Raw genomic sequence first — 18327 nt, forward strand, 5'->3', positions numbered from 1 at the left:
TAGACGGTCAACTGGTCTCTGGGGTGAGTGGGATGTCTTATCCTAATTTTTTGGTAAAAGCGGGTCTGTTGTACCGAAGTGCAAAAGCTAAGGGCGGGGGGGGGGGGGGGGGGGGGTTGTCGAACAACTATTAGTGCCGAAAAGTTACGTCACCCGGGTGTTGTACCTCGCTCACTCCCACCAATTAGGGGCTCATCTGGGAGCCCAGAAGACTTACGACCGAGTGGTCGCACGTTTTTATTGGCCTGGGGTGAAACGAGCCGTCGAGGACTTTTGTCGCACCTGTCCGGAATGTCAAAAAGCGGCACCGCGGCCCTTTCTCCGGAATCCCCTCATACCCCTTCCTATTATTGAGACGCCATTTTCACGGATAGCTATGGACATTGTGAGGCCGTTGCCAAAATCCTCTCGTGGACACCGCTATATCCTTGTCATTGTCGATTATGCAACCTGATACCCCGAGGCCATTCCCTTGTGTGTTGCTACCGCCAGGTGAACATGCCCTTTCCCAACTACTTTGGCACGTGTTGCAGCCATGAAATTCTAAGTTAATTATTATTTGCAAAAAAAAAATAAAGTTTATGAGTTTGAACATCAAATATCTTGTCTTTGTAGTGCATTCAATTGAATATGGGTTGAAAAGGATTTGCAAATCATTGTATTCCGTTTATATTTACATCTAACACAATTTCCCCAACTCAAATGGAAATACAGTATATATATATATATATATATATATATATATATATATATATATATATATATATATATATATATATATATATATATATATATATATATATATATATATATATATATATATATATGTGTGTGTGTGTGTGTGTGTGTGTGTATATATACTTTACATGGAGTCAGCTTTCGGCCCTCTAGCAAATTTATTTAGCCCAATGTGGTCCCCAAGTCAAAAACGTTTGGACACCCCTGTTTTATATTTCCCATTCCCCATTAGCTCCCTCATAACTCAAAACCTTCTAAAAATATGATATTTTAAACTTAAAGAGAAAAGAAAACATACTTTCTTTTCACGGGCGGCCATCTGTCTTTTCCGCTTCATTTGGCTCCGAGCGATGCTTGCAAATTTTCTTGCAACTGTCCTGGGACGGCTGATCGGTATGGAATGGCTCTCTGCGCCCTCCACTGGCGGGACAATCTCAATAGCTGTGATACATTCATCTCCAGCATGTTTGGTAACAATCTTTATCTTGGACCACCTTGAGGTTGGGTTCATCTTGGACATAGAAGGATTTGAGACAGTTGTGCTTACTTGTGCTTTAGAATTGTTTGGATCCTGCAACAAAATTGTGAAAGGTTTGTTTTCTGCCAATGGTTGTTTGAAGTTTATTTCGAACATGTATACAATTTCAGTATGATACATCACATATGTTAATTTTTTCTTCACAACATATCCGAAAAGGAGTAAAAAGAAGCAGAACTTATTTAACCATACCCCTTTACTACCCCATAGCAATTCCGGTACTAACAAATGTTCACTTCATGTTCTTTCTTCATTTGTACATACCATACCATACCATACCAACTTTATTTATAAATAATTTACATCAATTCATTGTGAATACAAGAGTTCTTTACTTAAATAGTTAAGTCAGTTATGATTCACATAATGAGATGTATAATATGTTATTTTAATAATGTTCAATACGTTTGTCATAATTCTTCCTTGTATTTTGTAAACATTGTAGTTTGAACAGTTTTTAAAGTGAACCAAATTAGTGCTTTTTTGGTTTCTTTGCTTAAACCATTCCATAATTTAATTCAACATATATGTATATATTTAAGAGTTGTATGTTCATACACATGTTTTAAGTTAGATTTTTCTCTAAGGATATATTTCTCCTCTTTTGTTGAGAAGAATTGTTGTACATTCTTGGGTAGCAGGTTCGCTCTGTACACAATTTTAGCTGTTTGCAAATGCATCAAATTATTGAATTTCAATACTCTTAATTTAAAGGCCTACTGAAATGAGATTTTCTTATTTAAACAGGGATAGCAGGTCCATTCTATGTGTCCTACTTGATCATTTCGCGATATTGCCATATTTTTGCTGAAAAGATTTAGTAGAGAACATCGACGATAAAGTTTGCAACTTTAAGTCGCTGATAAAAAAGCCTTGCCTGTACTGGAAGTAGCGTGACGTCACAGGTTGTGGAGCTCCTCACATCTGCACATTGTTTACAATCATGGCCACTGGCAGCGAGAGCGATTCGGACCGAGGAAGCGACGATTTCCCCATTAATTTGAGCGAGGATGAAAGATTTGTGGATGAGGAAAGTGAAAGTGAAGTACTAGAGGGCATTGGAAGCGATTCAGAGGCGGGTGGGACCTGATATTCAGCTGGGAATGACTAAAACAGTAAATAAACACAGGACATATATATATATACTCTATTAGCCACAACACAACCAGGCTTATATTTAATATGCCACAAATTAATCCCGCATAACAAACACCTCCCCCCTCTCGTCCATATAACCCGCCGATACAAATCAAACACCCGCACAACACACTCAATCCCACAGCCCAAAGTACCGTTCACCTCCACAAAGTTCATACAGCACATATATTTCCCCAAAGTCCCCAAAGTTATGTACGTGACATGCACACGTACGGGCAAGCGATCAAATGTTTGGAAGCCGCAGCTGCGTACTCACGATACCGCGTCTGCTATCCAACTCAAAGTCCTCCTGGTAAGAGTCTTTGTTGTCCCAGTTCTCCACAGCTTTCTAATTTGCTGTCTCCATTGTTCATTAAAGAAATTGCAAAAGATTCACCAGCACAGATGTCCCGAATACTGTGGAATTTTGCGATGAAAACAGACGACTTAATAGCTGGTCACAATGGTGTCCCAAAATGTCCGCTACAATCCGTGACGTCACGCGCAGAGGTCATCATATCGAGACGTTTTCAGCAGGATATTTCGCGGGAAATTTTAAATTGCACTTTACTAATCTAACCCGGCCGTATTGGCATGTGTTGCAATGTTAAGATTTCATCATTGATATATAAATTATCAGACTGCGTGGTCGGTAGTAGTGGGTTTCAGTAGGCCTTTAATAAACAAGGTTTTTTATGTTCTCTATATCCAACATTATCTATTATTCTAACTGACCTTTTTTGTAACACAGTTAGTGAATGAAAATAACTTTTGTAATTATTTCCCCATATTTCTGCACAATAACTCAGATATGGTAACACGAGCGAGCAATAGAGAATATGAAGTGATTTTTGGTCCAGAACATGTTTTGCTTTATTCATTATTGAAATATTTCTTGCTACTTTATCTTGTATATTTTTTATATGAGACAAATATGCTGATTGTTTATGGACATTTTAATATTGTATCAGAACGTGGACAGTGAGGAATTGATTTGGTGGCACTTTGTCTTAAAAGGGACTTATGATGATTTTTCTCTTTTATTACCTTTTTTTGGGTCCGCTCATGAGCCATGAGAAGTCAGCTTTTCAACAATCCAACTCTCATAACTAATTGGATTGACGCAGGCTGAGGTCTGATCAACCTGTATAGTGATACAAGGCTGAAACACCCTGTGATCTAAAGGAACACTACTGACAAAGCATCCAAATTATAACCAAAGCCCACATGCCGAATTAGTGGATGCCAGAGATGTTACGATGCATTGTTATGCATCGTAACATCATACCTATTCATAGCCAATTGCCAGGTTTCACGCTCTGGTATCCAAACTGCACAAAGACACCCCCAATCCACCCCCATTATCACCAAGATGAAACTCTGTACCTGCACAAAGAGTATCTACATCTTATCCTGTGTTTCATAATCTCTCTGATGTTGCAACAAATTGGATACTTTTGTTAAACAATGCCAAGCGACAAATCATAAGGTTCATGGATTTGGACGTATAGCATATTTTTTGTACACTGTGTGACGTCACAGTCACAGATTAATACGACACCACTCTGACATCACTACGGGAATGTGTTGAAGAACCACAAGAAAAAACTGTAAGTCAATTTATCAGCGTCCTGTTTATTTTGTGTGAAAGGGGTTGTCTGTCATAGAGCTAATGTTAAGTTTTTATAAATATGAACACCGAATTACTAATTTTACTCGTGATTTTAATAATATTTAATAATTATATCAAACCTGCTTACAGTTTACAACCTTGTCAAATGATATGAAACCATGTGTTAATAACAAAGAGTATTATTTTTTTAACACATAAACCTGAGGCTCAGGTCAGGCTGCTTTGAAAAATTTGTACTAAACAAATAAGTAAAAAAAAGTCAATGTTGTTAAAATTATGTTGTCAAAATTATGTTGTTAAAATTATGTTGCTAAAATAAATAAACTAAATTAATCATGAATATGTTTCTTAACTAAATTGTCAAAAAAATGTAAGTGCAAATGAAAATACAGTTTCACTTTTAGTCATAATTTTTACACTTAAACTTCTTACGCTTTATCTCCAAACGTATTATGTATGTTTTAGATTGTCATTACTGCCACAAGTAGTACGGACCACAGCGGAGAAACAGATTGGCGGCCTTCTAATGGGTGCTCGCGGCCCAACAATGGTTAAGAAACACTGATTTATACCAAAGCGATGTGTGTTAAATGTAGATTAGAATTATCATAGGTCCCCTTTAAGTTTAAAAATTAAGGTTCAATCCATCAAATGCCTATACTTGCTTCCAAAAAATTATAGTTTGAAGTTTTCCTTATACCTGGGCCTTATCAACCTTATGCAGCAGTACCAAATGTTCACTCAAGCAGAGGCAGTTCTGGGAGTAGCAGAAACTGAAAACATGAGTCAATACATCACTGCACAATATGCTTGGCATAGTTACTTGTTACAATGCACTCTATTTTATTGTGATCCCAAAAATGCATGTTCTTCACATCACTTCAGATTTTCAATTGTAGCCATCGCACAATTATGCATTGTTACATATTAATTAATTTCCACATATCCAAAATTTTTATCCCCAAAATATTAACACTGTATATATCACAATACGATTACCATAGTATAAACACATGTAAAAAACAACAAGAAGTAGACAAATGGCAAAAATAAAAAATGAAAACACCAACCTCAAGTATCACTTTATTGCTGGCTTTTGGTTCTGTTGGGTGTATAAATGCAGTGGACGAATCATTGGAGCTCTCCTTTTCCTCCTAGATGAGATAGATAGATAGATAGATAGATAGATAGATAGATAGATAGATAGATAGATAGATAGATAGATAGATAGATAGATAGATAGATAAGATTACCAAAACACTTTACTTTTCCATTACAAATCAGTAAATTACATCAGCCCCAAACATTGTTTCTTTAAACTTATAACAACATAACAAGCTTTTCTTCAGCACAAACAGAACAAAAAATCCCTCCCAGTCCCCCAAAAATCAAAAAAGTCTGTAAATTATCCGTCAAACTATAAAAATAAAATTCCACTTGATTCCGGTCTTTCACCAAACCTTTAAAGGCCTACTGAAACCCACTACTACCGACCACGCAGTCTGATAGTTTATATATCAATGATGAAATCTTAACATTGCAACACATGCCAATACGGCCGGGTTAACTTATAAAGTGACATTTTAAATTTCCCGCTAAACTTCCGGTTGAAAACGTCTATATATGATGATGTATGCGCGTGACGTCAATCATTGAAACGGAAGTATTGGTACCCCATTGAATCCAATACAAGAAAGCTCTGTTTTCATCTCAAAATTCCACAGTATTCTGGACATCTGTGTTGGTGAATCTTTTCCAATTTGTTTAATGAACAATTAAGACTGCAAAGAAGAAAGTTGTAGGTGGGATCGGTGTATTAGCGGCTGGCTGTAGCAACACAACCAGGAGGACTTTGACTTGGATAGCAGACATGCTAGCCGACGCTAGCCGCCGACCGCACGGATGATCGGGTGAAGTCCTTCGTCCTTCTGTCGATCGCTGGAACGCAGGTGAGCACGGGTGTTGATGAGCAGATGAGGGCTGGCTGGCGTAGGTGGAGCGTTAATGTTTTTATCATAGCTCTGTGAGGTCCCGTTGCTAAGTTAGCTTCAATGGCGTCGTTAGCAACAGCATTGTTAAGCTTCGCCAAGCTGGAAATGATTAACCGTGTATTTACATGTCCATGGTTTAATAGTATTGTTGATCTTCTGTCTATCTTTCCAGTCAGGGATTTATTTATTTTGTTTCTATCTGCATTTGAGCCTGATGCTATCACGTTAGCTCAGTAGCTAAAGAGCTTCGCCGATGTATTGTTGTGGAGATAAAAGTCACTGTGAATGTCCATTTCGCGTTCTCGACTCTCATTTTCAAGAGGATATAGTATCCGAAGTGGTTTAAAATACAAATCCGTGATCCACAATAGAAAAAGGAGAAAGTGTGGAATCCAATGAACCCTTGTACCTAAGTTACGGTCAGAGCAAAAAAAGGTACGTCATGCACTGCACTGTAGTCCTTCACTCTCACTTTCCTCATCCACAAATCTTTCATCCTCGCTCAAAGTAATGGGGTAATCGTCGCTTTCTCGGTCCGAATCTCTCTCGGTGCATTGTAAACAATGGGGAAATGTGAGGAGTCCTTCCTCCGGTGACGTCACGCTACTTCCGGTATAGGCAAGGCTTTTTTTTTTATCAGCGACCAAAAGTTGCGACCTTTATCGTAGTTGTTCTCTACTAAATCCTTTCAGCAAAAATATGGCAATATCGCGAAATGATCAAGTATGACACATAGAATGGATCTGCTATCCCTGTTTGAATAAAAAAATTCATTTCAGCAGGCCTTTAAGTGCTTGGATCACATTGGGGTTGCTACCCTTCTTCATTTGCTTCCTCAATGTGATCTAAATTGTCAATTTGACAGAACCAATTAAATCGTTTACCAGTGTACGCAAACCCTTTTTTGGGAAGGGTTCAAGACCCCTTTCCAACCTAAAGTGCCTTGCTCTTTTACCAGGTTATTTTGGCAGACATCTTGTTGTTTTCCTACTAGTATGCTAATGTCATCTGCGTGTGCAGTCACCATAGGTGGATGATGGGGATCCAGCATGACAAGACCTGCCAGCCTTTTTCTGAGTGTGCATGAAAGAGGTTCAGCCCAGTCTAATGCCACACTGCACAGGTATTGACCTCTTTAGTCAATCAACTATGCAACCTTTACAGTGAACCAACCCAACTTAAAAAGCCTTCGCCAAACCCAAATGTTTTAAGTGCAAAAAATGAATATTTGTGATCGACACGGTCAAAAGCTTCATTCTTGGTCCAATGAAATAACGCCCAAATTTAAATCAAAACATTGAGATGTTTATCAAGTCTCTCACAAGAAATGTTGTCCATTATGGTCCTATCGGGAATGCAGTAGGATTGATCACAATGTACAATAGTTCTGATGTATATTTTAAGTCTGTTAGATATGGCTCTGGAAATAATTTTACAGTCTGGACCAAACAGGGTGACAGGTCTCCAGTTTTTAAGAAGTGTCAGGTGCCCCTTTTTTGGCAATAGTGCCAAAACTGCGTGCTGACATGACACAAGGAGCATTCCTTCGTCCAGGCACCCGAGAAACTACTGAGCCACAGTCTTCTCCAGACCAAAGAAGAAGGAACTAGGGATATCCATGTCCCTGAGCTGCAACAGTCTTGACCGGGCTAGCGCCCCCTTTACCCTTTCTTGGAGAAAGGTGTCCAAGGCTGGTTGCTTCTCCTTGGGAAGCCTTGATGCATCCTGGGTTGGACTAAATGCATATCTGACTGGAAACCTTTAATGTCCTCCCAAGGACTGCCTTAATTTTAACAGTTCTGTATGAGGCGTGTTGCTGGCTGAGTGTTCGTATGTTTGTTTTCCTCACCTCCCACCAAAGTTTTAATGAAGCGAACACAAGTTTCCTCTTTTGCTAATGATCCTGGAAGGCTATACAATTTTTGGAAAAATAAACATCTTGTCAAAGTTTGTTATTAAAATACCAAATTGATGGGGCCCCTTTTTCAGGTGAAAGAACTATATCTATGTTCACAAAAGTGGTGATCTGTAAAACCTACGGGGTGTATGTTGGTGCTTGCTAGGTTGGTGTTAAGAGAACTGCAGATGTAGAACCGGTACAACCTTGCTGCACTCACCCTGTTGTTGGTGACCTTTATCCATATGTATTGTCTGGTCTGTGGATGTTTGGTCCGCCAAGCATCCAACAGATCCAGTGTGCCTGTTAGATTAACTAATGTCTGTGCTTAGTGGGGGTGGGCTCCTCACCTGTCCTGCCTAAACTGGGTTATAAAGTGCAATTAAAATCCCCCCCGATAAGGACCTTATTACTGTGAAATTTCAATGATTCATTTTTAAGTTTGTTATAAACTGCAGTTCTATCTTCCCCATAACATAGATGTTAGCTAAGGCTAAAACATGCTAGTTTGTCTTTATTCAGACTATTTTCCACCTCTCTGGGTGATAACAATGTGACGTTGGCAGATTTGTTTATGAGCATCGCGACTCTGGTGCTTGCATTTGTGCCATGGCTAAATCAATCAATCAAATGCAGAGGACACAATCATTGGTACTTTAATCTTAATCTTAATCAAAGTTTATTTATATAAACCTAAATCACAAGTGTCTCTAAGGGCTGCACAAGCCACAACGACATCCAAATGCAAACGTGCCCCCCACCAAACCCTCCAATCTGTCTCATCTGCCATTAGCGTTTGTGTCTCCTGCACATCTGTCTTTTTATGAGACAGGACTTCAGAAAGTAGCTGTTTTCCGCCTATCCTCCCTTCATTGATATTTATCAGAGGTGGGACCAAGTCATTGTTTTGCAAGTCATAATAAAGTCTCAAGTCTTTGCCCTCAAGTCAACTTGCCTGTCTTGACTCCCAGCCAAGTCCCGAGTCAAGTCCAAAGTCAAGACTGGAAAGTCTCAAGTCAAGTCCCAAGTCCTGCATTTTGAGTTTTGAGTCCTTTCAAGTCCTTTTAAGACTAATATATTTACACGGATTGTGTATGCTTTTAAAACGCTGTATTTATTTATTAAAAGAAGTGCATTTGAAATTGCAGGAAAAAAATAGTGCTGACATTGCACTTCAAATAATAGCCCTATTAACCAGTCATTTTAAACATTTAACTCATTCCTTTACAGAATAAAACACATTTGAAAAAACAAGTGCAACTGTACTTATTTGCACAAAAGTGTTAACATTGTATTTCCATGGCATATTGCATTGTAACAGGTTCCACAGCCGTTTCTAAATCAATCAGTTTCTTACTTTATCTCATTGATCTCATCTCATACTGTTTGTGTGTTGATGTGCGTACACGTGAAAAACATAACAAATACATGAACATAACAATGAACAGAGTTGTACTTTTTAGATGTCAGGCCCCTATGCAATATGTACACATATTCTTAATATAGTATACATTTTAACTGACCTTTATTTGACTATGTTTGTCTTTTTGTAGATGGCTAAAATACGCGGTGCTGCTGACCGCCGTCTAACGTTACGTTACTGCGTGTGATACATTGACTAACGTAACGTTATGTATAGGTACCTCTTGCAACCCTGCTTAAAAAAAATCACTTGACAAAAAGTATGAATAAGGTAGCGAACTGCAGTGGACGCAACAGATTGCCGTGTTTGCAATGACGTTAGAACCATAGACATCTTATAAGTAGACGCAGCATTGGCTGCTGTGACGCGAGACATTCGGCCGCCATCTTGAAGTGGTGATGAGGAGCCGGCGAGCAGCCTAAACTGACAGTGACAGGTAGAAAACAAAGATGCCGGGCTGGTGTTCAGCGTTTTCCTGCTCAAATGAGCGGACTGTTGAAAATAGGAATCGGGGGATTACTTTTCACAAGTAAGATTTAACATTAACATACTATTGGTTGTATTTTGTGAAAATACAGCAGCGCATGCGCTTTTTGCGTCGGATGAAAAGAGCACAGCTCCCTCCCCCGATTCTCACCACATTCAACATCCGCACAGAGTTGAGAAGGAGCAAAGATTTTCAATATTTGTTTGTGAAAATCACAAAGAAATCTTCTGGGGGAGGATAACTCCCCTACAGGGGTTTGGTTTACAAACTTTCAGCCCCACCCAAAACAAAATTCACCAGCCACCACTGATTATGATGCATTCTCATTTTAGGCAAAGTATAAGACAATACTTTCTTAACAGTATAATTGTAACCAGGAATAAGTCTTCAAGTAACAATATTAAAATAAAGATTGTAAAACAGAATTTGGTTTTATTCTGAATCCAGTGAAACAGATTGGTGGTTTTAGCTGATATAAAGACTTTCATATTATATATGTTTATGTTACGTATTTGGCAGACACTTTTATTCAAAGCGACATACATAACAAATATATATAAAACAATCACTGTAAACATTATCATTTAAGGGAAGAATTTAATACAAAATATCAATACAAAGTGTCAAGACATAATAAACTATTTGCTGCTGCAGCAACAGAGATACAGGTCCCTAAGATATATAGATAGCTAATGTATTCATACATCATTTATGTAGGATATACGCATGTATATATAACCTAATCATATTGTTTCTTAAACTTAAAAATGCTGACCGTTTTTTTCCCCCTTCTCTGGGATTATATATTCCCAGTTTTGATCTCGGAGGTCTGGTCATTTATAGCATATAAATAAATAAATAAATGATAAATGGGTTGTACTTGTATAGCGCTTTTCTACCTTCAAGGTACTCAAAGCGCTTTGACAGTATTTCCACATTCACCCATTCACGGCGGGAGCTGCCATGCAAGGCGCTAACCAGCAGCCATCAGGAGCAAGGGTGAAGTGTCTTGCCCAAGGACACAACAGACATGACTAGGATGGTAGAAGGTGGGGATTGAACCCCAGTAACCAGCAACCCTCCAATTGCTGGCACAGCCACTCTACTAACTTCGCCACGCCGTCCCCGTATAAGAATATTCTATTACTGTTAAGCAAACTATGAATAATAAAACACGCCAAAACATGTGTCCTTTATCATAGCTACACGTATGACAAAAAAACGTGTGAAAATCAGTGGTATTCAGTGATGTAAGATGAATTAAATGCGCTGACAGTTCATTGCTCCTGCCAAATGAATTGCACTGAGTGGAGCGGATCACCACTCCGAGATGGCGGCCACGCATCTCGGCAGCGCCAGTAGGCAGTAGCGGTCGTTGCTGCATCTATATATAAGATGTCTATGGTTATAACATTAGCAGTGAGTTTACAGCCTCACTCATTTATTTACACAGCAAATAAAAGTTACGTTCCTTTGCCAAAAACGTTAGCTAAGTAAGTAATTTGAAGTTGCACAAAGAAGGGTAAGTTTTGAATAAACTTACCCTTCTTTGTGCAACTTCAAATATCGAACGAAGTTGGAAGTTGTTGCGTCTCCGTCTGTAATATTCGAACCGCATTTTTTGCATACTGCAATTCGTTTTTTGTTGACAAACTCGTAGTTTTAATACCCGAACAAAACTACATGAGGGAGGTAATTTATTTTAATATACAGTAGAACATATCAGTATAGCATTTAATTTTTTTTAATTTTATTTTATTTTATTTATTTTTTTATTTTGTCCTGTCCAGCTTCTCAGGCAAATCATATAGTTGATGTAGATGCCCATATCGGCTGTTCAGATTTACTTTACAAAAGAGAAGTGTAGGATACTTCTCTTGTTGCCTTATTTGTATTTGACGTTATTAAATGTATTTATATTATCATTTGGTGCAGCCGGGCCGGAGCAGCAGGGGATAGAAAGAGAAAAAAAGGAAGACAGAGGGGGAAATTGTGGGGACTACAGGGGGATTAGACAGAGAGACAAAAACAACAACAGCAAACACAACAATAACAACAACAACAACAATAGAGCAACATCAGCAAATACGATATGTACAAATATGATGGTAAAAGTTATAGCAAAGAAGCAGTTAGCGAATAACAATGAGCATTATTACACTACAAATGGAGCATTACCAATACCAATAGAAATAGCGCTATCCATCCATCCATCTTCTTCCGCTTATCCGAGGTCGGGTCGCGGGGGCAGCAGCCTAAGCAGGGAAGCCCAGACTTCCCTCTCCCCAGCCACTTCGTCCAGCTCTTCCCGGGGGATCCCGAGGCATTCCCAGGCCAGCCGGGAGACATAGTCTTCCCAACGTGTCCTGGGTCTTCCCCGTGGCCTCCTACCGGTCGGACGTGCCCTAAACACCTCCCTAGAGAGGCGTTCGGGTGGCATCCTGACCAGATGCCCGAACCACCTCATCTGGTTCTTCTCGATGTGGAGGAGCAGCGGCTTTACTTTGAGTTCCTCCCGGATGGCAGAGCTTCTCACCCTATCTCTAAGGGAGAGACCCGCCACCCGGCGGAGGAAACTCATTTCGGCCGCTTGTACCTGTGATATTGTCCTTTCGGTCATAACCCAAAGCTCATGACCATAGGTGAGGATGGGAACGTAGATCGACCGGTAAATTGAGAGCTTTGCCTCACGGCTCAGCTCTTTCTTCACCACAACGGATCGATACAGCGTCCGCATTACTGAAGACGCCGCACCGATCCGCCTGTTGATCTCACGATCCACTCTTCCCTCACTCGTGAACAAGACTCAGAGGTACTTGAACTCCTCCACTTGGGGCAAGATCTCCTCCCCAACCCGGAGATGGCACTCCACCCTTTTCCGGGTGAGAACCATGGACTCGACCTTGGAGGTGCTGATTCTCATCCCAGTCGCTTCACACTCAGCTGCGAACCGATCCAGTGAGAGCTGAAGATCCTGGCCAGATGAAGCCATCAGGACCACATCATCTGCAAAAAGCAGAGACCTAATACTGCAGCCACCAGACCGGATCCCCTCAACGCCTTGACTGCGCCTAGAAATTCTGTCCATAAAAGTTATGAACAGAATCGGTGACAAAGGGCAGCCTTGGCGGAGTCCAACCCTCACTGGAAACGCGTCCGACTTACTGCCGGCAATGCGGACCAAGCTCTGACACTGATCATACAGGGAGCGGACTGCCACAATCAGACAGTCCGATACCCCATACTCTCTGAGCACTCCCCACAGGACTTCCAGAGGGACACGGTCGAATGCCTTCTCCAAGTCCACAAAACACATGTAGACTGGTTGGGCAAACTCCCATGCACCCTCAAGGACCCTGCCAAGAGCTGGTCCACAGTTCCACGACCAGGACGAAAACCACACTGTTCCTCCTGAATCCGAGGTTCGACTGTCCGGCGTAGCCTCCTCTCCAGTACACCTGAATAGACCTTACCGATGCATTTGTATTCGGCAAATCGTTTTTCGATTTGCCGAATACAATGATTTGCAAATCCTTTTCAACCCATATTCAATTGAATGCACTACAAAGACAAAATATTTGCTGTTCAAACTCATAAACTTTATTTTTGTTTTTGCAAATAATAATTAAGTTAGAATTTCATGGCTGCAACACGTGCCAAAGTTGTTGGGAAAGGGCATGTTCACCACTGGTTACATGGCCTTTCCTATTAACAACACTCAGTAAACGTTTGGGAACTGAAGAGACACATTTTTTAAGCTTCTCAGGTGGAATTCTTTCCCATTCTTGCTTGATGTACAGCTTAAGTTGTTCAACAGTCCGGGGGTCTCCGTTGTGGTATTTCAGACTTCATAATGCGCCACACATTTTCAATGGGAGACAGGTCTGGACTACAGGCTGGCCAGTCTAGTACCCGCACTCTTTTACTATGAAGCCACGTTGATGTAACACGTGGTTTGGCATTGTCTTGCTGAAATAAGCAGGGGCGTCCATGGTAACGTTGCTTGGATGGCAACATATGTTGCTCCAAAACCTGTATGTACCTTTCAGCATTAATGGCGCCTTCACAGATGTGTAAGTTACCCATATCTTGGGCACTAATACACCCCCATACCATCACAGATGCTGGCTTTTCAACTTTGCGCCTGTAACAATCCGGATGGTTCTTTTCCTCTTTGGTCCGGAGGACACGACATCCCCAGTTTCCAAAAACAATTTGAAATGTGGACTCGTCAGACCACAGCACACTTTTCCACTTTGAATCAGTCCGTCTTAGATGAGCTCAGGCCCAGCGAAGCCAACGGCGTTTCTGGGTGTTGTTGATAAACGGTTTTCGCCTTGCATAGGAGAGTTTTAACTTGCACTTACAGATGTAGTGACCAACTGTAGTTACTGACAGTGGGTTTCTCAAGTGTTCCTGAGCTCATGTGGTGATATCCTTTACACACTGATGTCGCTTGTTGATGCAGTACAGCCTGAGGGATCGAAGGTCACAGGCTTAGCTGCTTACGTGCAGTGATTTATCCAGATTCTCTGAACCCTTTGATGATATTACGGACCGTAGATGGTGAAATCCCTAAATTCCTTGCAATAGCTGGTTGACAAAAGTTTTGTTCAACAATTTGCTCACGCATTTGTTGACAAAATGGTGACCCTTGCCCCATCCTTGTTTGTGAATGACTGAGCATTTCATGGAATCTACTTTTATACCCAATCATGGCACCCACCTGTTCCCAATTTGCCTGTTCACCTGTGGGACGTTCCAAAAAAGTGTTTGATGAGCATTCCTCAACTTTATCAGTATTTATTGCCACCTTTCCCAACTTCTTTGTCACGTGTTGCTGGCATCAAATTCTAAAGTTAAAGATTATTTGCAAAAAATAAAAAAATGTTTATCAGTTTGAACATCAAATATGTTTTCTTGTAGCATATTCAACTGAATATGGGGTGAAAATGATTTGCAAATCATTGTATTCCGTTTATATTTACATTTAAAACAATTTCCAAACTCATATGGAAATGGGGTTTGTACACGCTGTAATGAAGTAACAGGCACATTCATAATAATATGTGATATTTATGTATTTTGCTCATTTTAAGCATACGGCGGCATATTAATGTTCGGCGCATCACGTTTGATTTCCCTTACTGTAATGTCTGCTCTCACCGGGAAGCCGACTAAAAGGATACTTCATTTTAGATTAAGAATTAACCGCAATCCCCACAAAAGGTTAAAAAAAGTTGCTGCAAACATGGGTCTTTTCGTGTCTTTCTTACCATTTCCGGGTTTAAGTTGGATGCCAAAGTTGACCAATTTGTCGGTTTATGTCCACAACCTTCTACTATCCAGGTGAGAGGCATGATTTGTAATCTAGAATTAACTTTCACCAACTCAGAGGCGATGCAGCAGCTCAATATGTCAATGGTCACACATTGTTTGATTTTTTTTTTTTTTTTTTTTAGAGATTTTCCTTTGTTAGATCATTCAACATCCTCCTCCATGCATACTATGTCAAGTGAAAGGGATTTCTCCAGTCAAAGAGAATGCAGGATTCCCACAGAGAGAAATATATCCAGCTCTCAAGTCATGAACAGACCTACCACAGAGGTTTTTGAGTCTGAAGCTGCAAAAGAGGTAGATAGACAGATAGATAGTACTTTATTGATTCCTTCAGGAGAGTTCCCTCAGGTACAGATGTAATTTACAATTTTGACTAAACCTTACCAATAAAAAAATCTAAATAAATTGAGTTACTCACCCATGTACTGTACTGTAAGATTTTGAATTGTTAATGTTGATTTGAAGTTTGGGGAACTTCATTAAGTAAAGAAGTAAAAAAATTACCAAGGGTTTGGCTGTCGCATATCTCTACAGTATATTGTGTACTGTAACATTTCGTTCCATTTGTTGTTTGGATACTTTGAATAGCAATTTCTCCTCTTCAAGGCTAGTATAGTTGTTTATTTTGTTATTTTGCAGTACTGCTGTTTCTTGTGATTAGGGATGATGTTTGATAAGAAATTATCGAGTTCGAGCCTATTATCGAATCCTCTTATCGAACCGATTCCTTATCGATTCTCTTATCGAGTCCAGATAGGTTGTTGTATGTGGAAAAAAACACACAATATTTAGTTTAACAAAAGCTCACTTTTATTATACAAGAAAAAAATAAAATCTAATAAATAAATAAATATTGACTGTTACCCCCCTAAAAAAAAAAATAAAAAAAATAAATATTGACTGTTGTTACCCAAAGTATATTAAGTGGGATTTTTCAGAAAAACAAATATATACAGTAACACAAAAACAACCTGTCTCTGTTATCACTATAGGTGTATAATTAATAATATAGTGTTAAATAAAATCAGTCCCTTGGGCACAAAACTGAAAATAATACAGCTCTCCAAAAAGTGCACTTCTGCTGCTATTTGACATAACTGTTTGTTATGATGCTTTGACATTTTTGCACTTTATTTCTTTATTGAAAGAAAATCCTATGAAGAGAAAAGTTGTTTGCAAATGTGGTTACAATGCTAAAAAATGAAAAGTTAAAGCTAAAAAAAAAAAAACACTTTATTGAGTTAACATTATTTCTTTATAGGGGGAAAGATGTGATGTTATGAGCTAGGGAATATAACAACTACACTACCCAGCATGCAACGTGAGTGACGAGCATGCGCGGTAGCCCCGAAAAGTGTTGTTGCATGTCGCCACCCGGCAGCTAAGAATGAGGTTATGAGCACGCTGTGAAAGTAAACGTCAAGAACTCAGCCAACACGCCTCGTCTGCATTATTTATAATTAGACAGACAACACATGTACAGTGTGATTTTGGTTTTGTTTACAAGGAAAGAAAAACAAAAGTTAAAAAAGCGAGATCATGTCATATATGTTGTATATATATGTATGTGCTGCGCTTGCTTTAATAACGTTGCGACAGCTGCCGTAAGTAAAGGAGCTGCGTTGCTAGCCTGGTTGCTATGTTTCCGGTTGGTCGTAAAAGTGTTCGTCATGTGTTTGTACCCTGCTCAAATCTCTCAGTAAAGTTATTCATTGGATTATACCTTTTGTTTTGAACTTTATTACACCTTGGAGCGCTTTTTCCGGTCCATTGTTTTTCCTGCTTTCCCTATCTGCGCCTAATGACTGAGCTATGTGACGTCATTTCTTGTGATGTCCCACGGGGCATTTCTGGTCGGGATGGGATTCGTTCCAAGGGATTCGAATAAAGAACCAACTCTTTTCTTTACTATAGTGGTCTCGATAACGGGCACCGGTTCTCAAAAAGGGATTCGAGTCCGAGGACTCGGTTCTTTTCTTATCGAACAACCGGGAAAATCGGTTTCGAGTATCATCCCTACTTGTGATTATATTTCAATGCAGTGAATCACTTTCACCCTTAGTCTGAAGAGTTAACTTATGGTTGTTCAAATGATGTTATCTTGGAAGACTGAATGGTAAAATGAAAACGATTTTCTAATGCAAACAGATAGTAAAAAAATGCCTTGCTCTGGAAACCTGGAGGGGAAGATGTCATGAAAGAGTACAAGTCACAAAATTCGCTGAACGACCGCTCCCGGAGACAACTTGTCAACTTGTGCCAACTGGATGTTGTTGCTCCGGAAGAGACCCTCATCCTGAAATTGCTGTAGTAATCAGCAATGAGGTCCTTACACCTGCTGGGTACATGACGTTTCATCAGAGTGAGTTGAACGAGCTTGTGCGGAATGGAGCCGAATGCATTTGCCAGGTCAAGCCACAGTACTGATAGGTTAGCCTTGTTCTCTCGAGCCTCCCGAACGAGCTGCGTCACCACCATCCTGATATTCCTGAAATGCTGCCTTTCTGGACCGATGTATCGATGTAAGTGTTCTTTGCCAGGTAGGTACACAGTCGTTTGGAAACAGCGCTGAAGAAAACCTGTGCCTCAACACACAGCAGGGAGATGATGCGGAACTGGTCTAGCTGAGTGGAGTTTTCCTCCTTTGGGATCCATACATCTTCCCCCACTCGCCATTGCTCAGGGATCCTCCCCCTTCTCCAGAAGACTCGCAGGATTTTCCACAGACGCAGCAGGAGTTTGGGACAGTTCTTATACACTTTGTATGAAGTGCCACTCGGTCCCGGTGCACAGCTTGCCCTGGCTCTGCGGACAACCTCCCTGACTTCCTTTAGCTGCAGCTCCGACATGTCAAACTGCATTTCTGGTTCAGGGGGGTCTATGAGGTTGTTAAACTCTCCCAACTCCTGCTCTCTTGCGGGGTCACTGTACATCTGCTTCAGATGTTGATCTATGTCTTCCTGCGAGGAGGCCAGTTTGCCACTGCGCTTCTGTCCCAGCAAATCCTTTGTGAACTTGAAGGGGTTAGCGATGAAAGCAGCACGTTAACGTGCCCTCTCTCGCGTCGCCGCCTCCGATGCCACTCTGCCCGACGGAGAATTCTGATCTTTTTACGAAGGATGCACATCAGCTGGGCCAGGCCA

The 18327-nt window shown here is 40.3% G+C and overlaps 1 protein-coding gene across 3 annotated transcripts in view; it reads right to left on the minus strand.

Annotated features, from left to right (window-relative positions):
• Positions 1-18327, minus strand: part of chrm4a (cholinergic receptor, muscarinic 4a) — a 126786-nt gene that overhangs the window by 23318 nt on the left and 85141 nt on the right. For all 3 annotated transcript variants that reach the window (XM_062054131.1, XM_062054134.1, XM_062054133.1), the window contains 2 exons: positions 5117-5200; positions 1037-1309 (listed from right to left, as the gene is read on the minus strand). In XM_062054131.1, coding sequence (XP_061910115.1) covers positions 1037-1309; positions 5117-5200 — 357 coding nt within the window. The remainder of the gene's footprint in view (positions 1-1036; positions 1310-5116; positions 5201-18327) is intronic.

This window comes from Entelurus aequoreus, linkage group LG07, assembly GCF_033978785.1.
Source record: "Entelurus aequoreus isolate RoL-2023_Sb linkage group LG07, RoL_Eaeq_v1.1, whole genome shotgun sequence".
Taxonomy (NCBI): Eukaryota; Metazoa; Chordata; class Actinopteri; order Syngnathiformes; family Syngnathidae; genus Entelurus; species Entelurus aequoreus.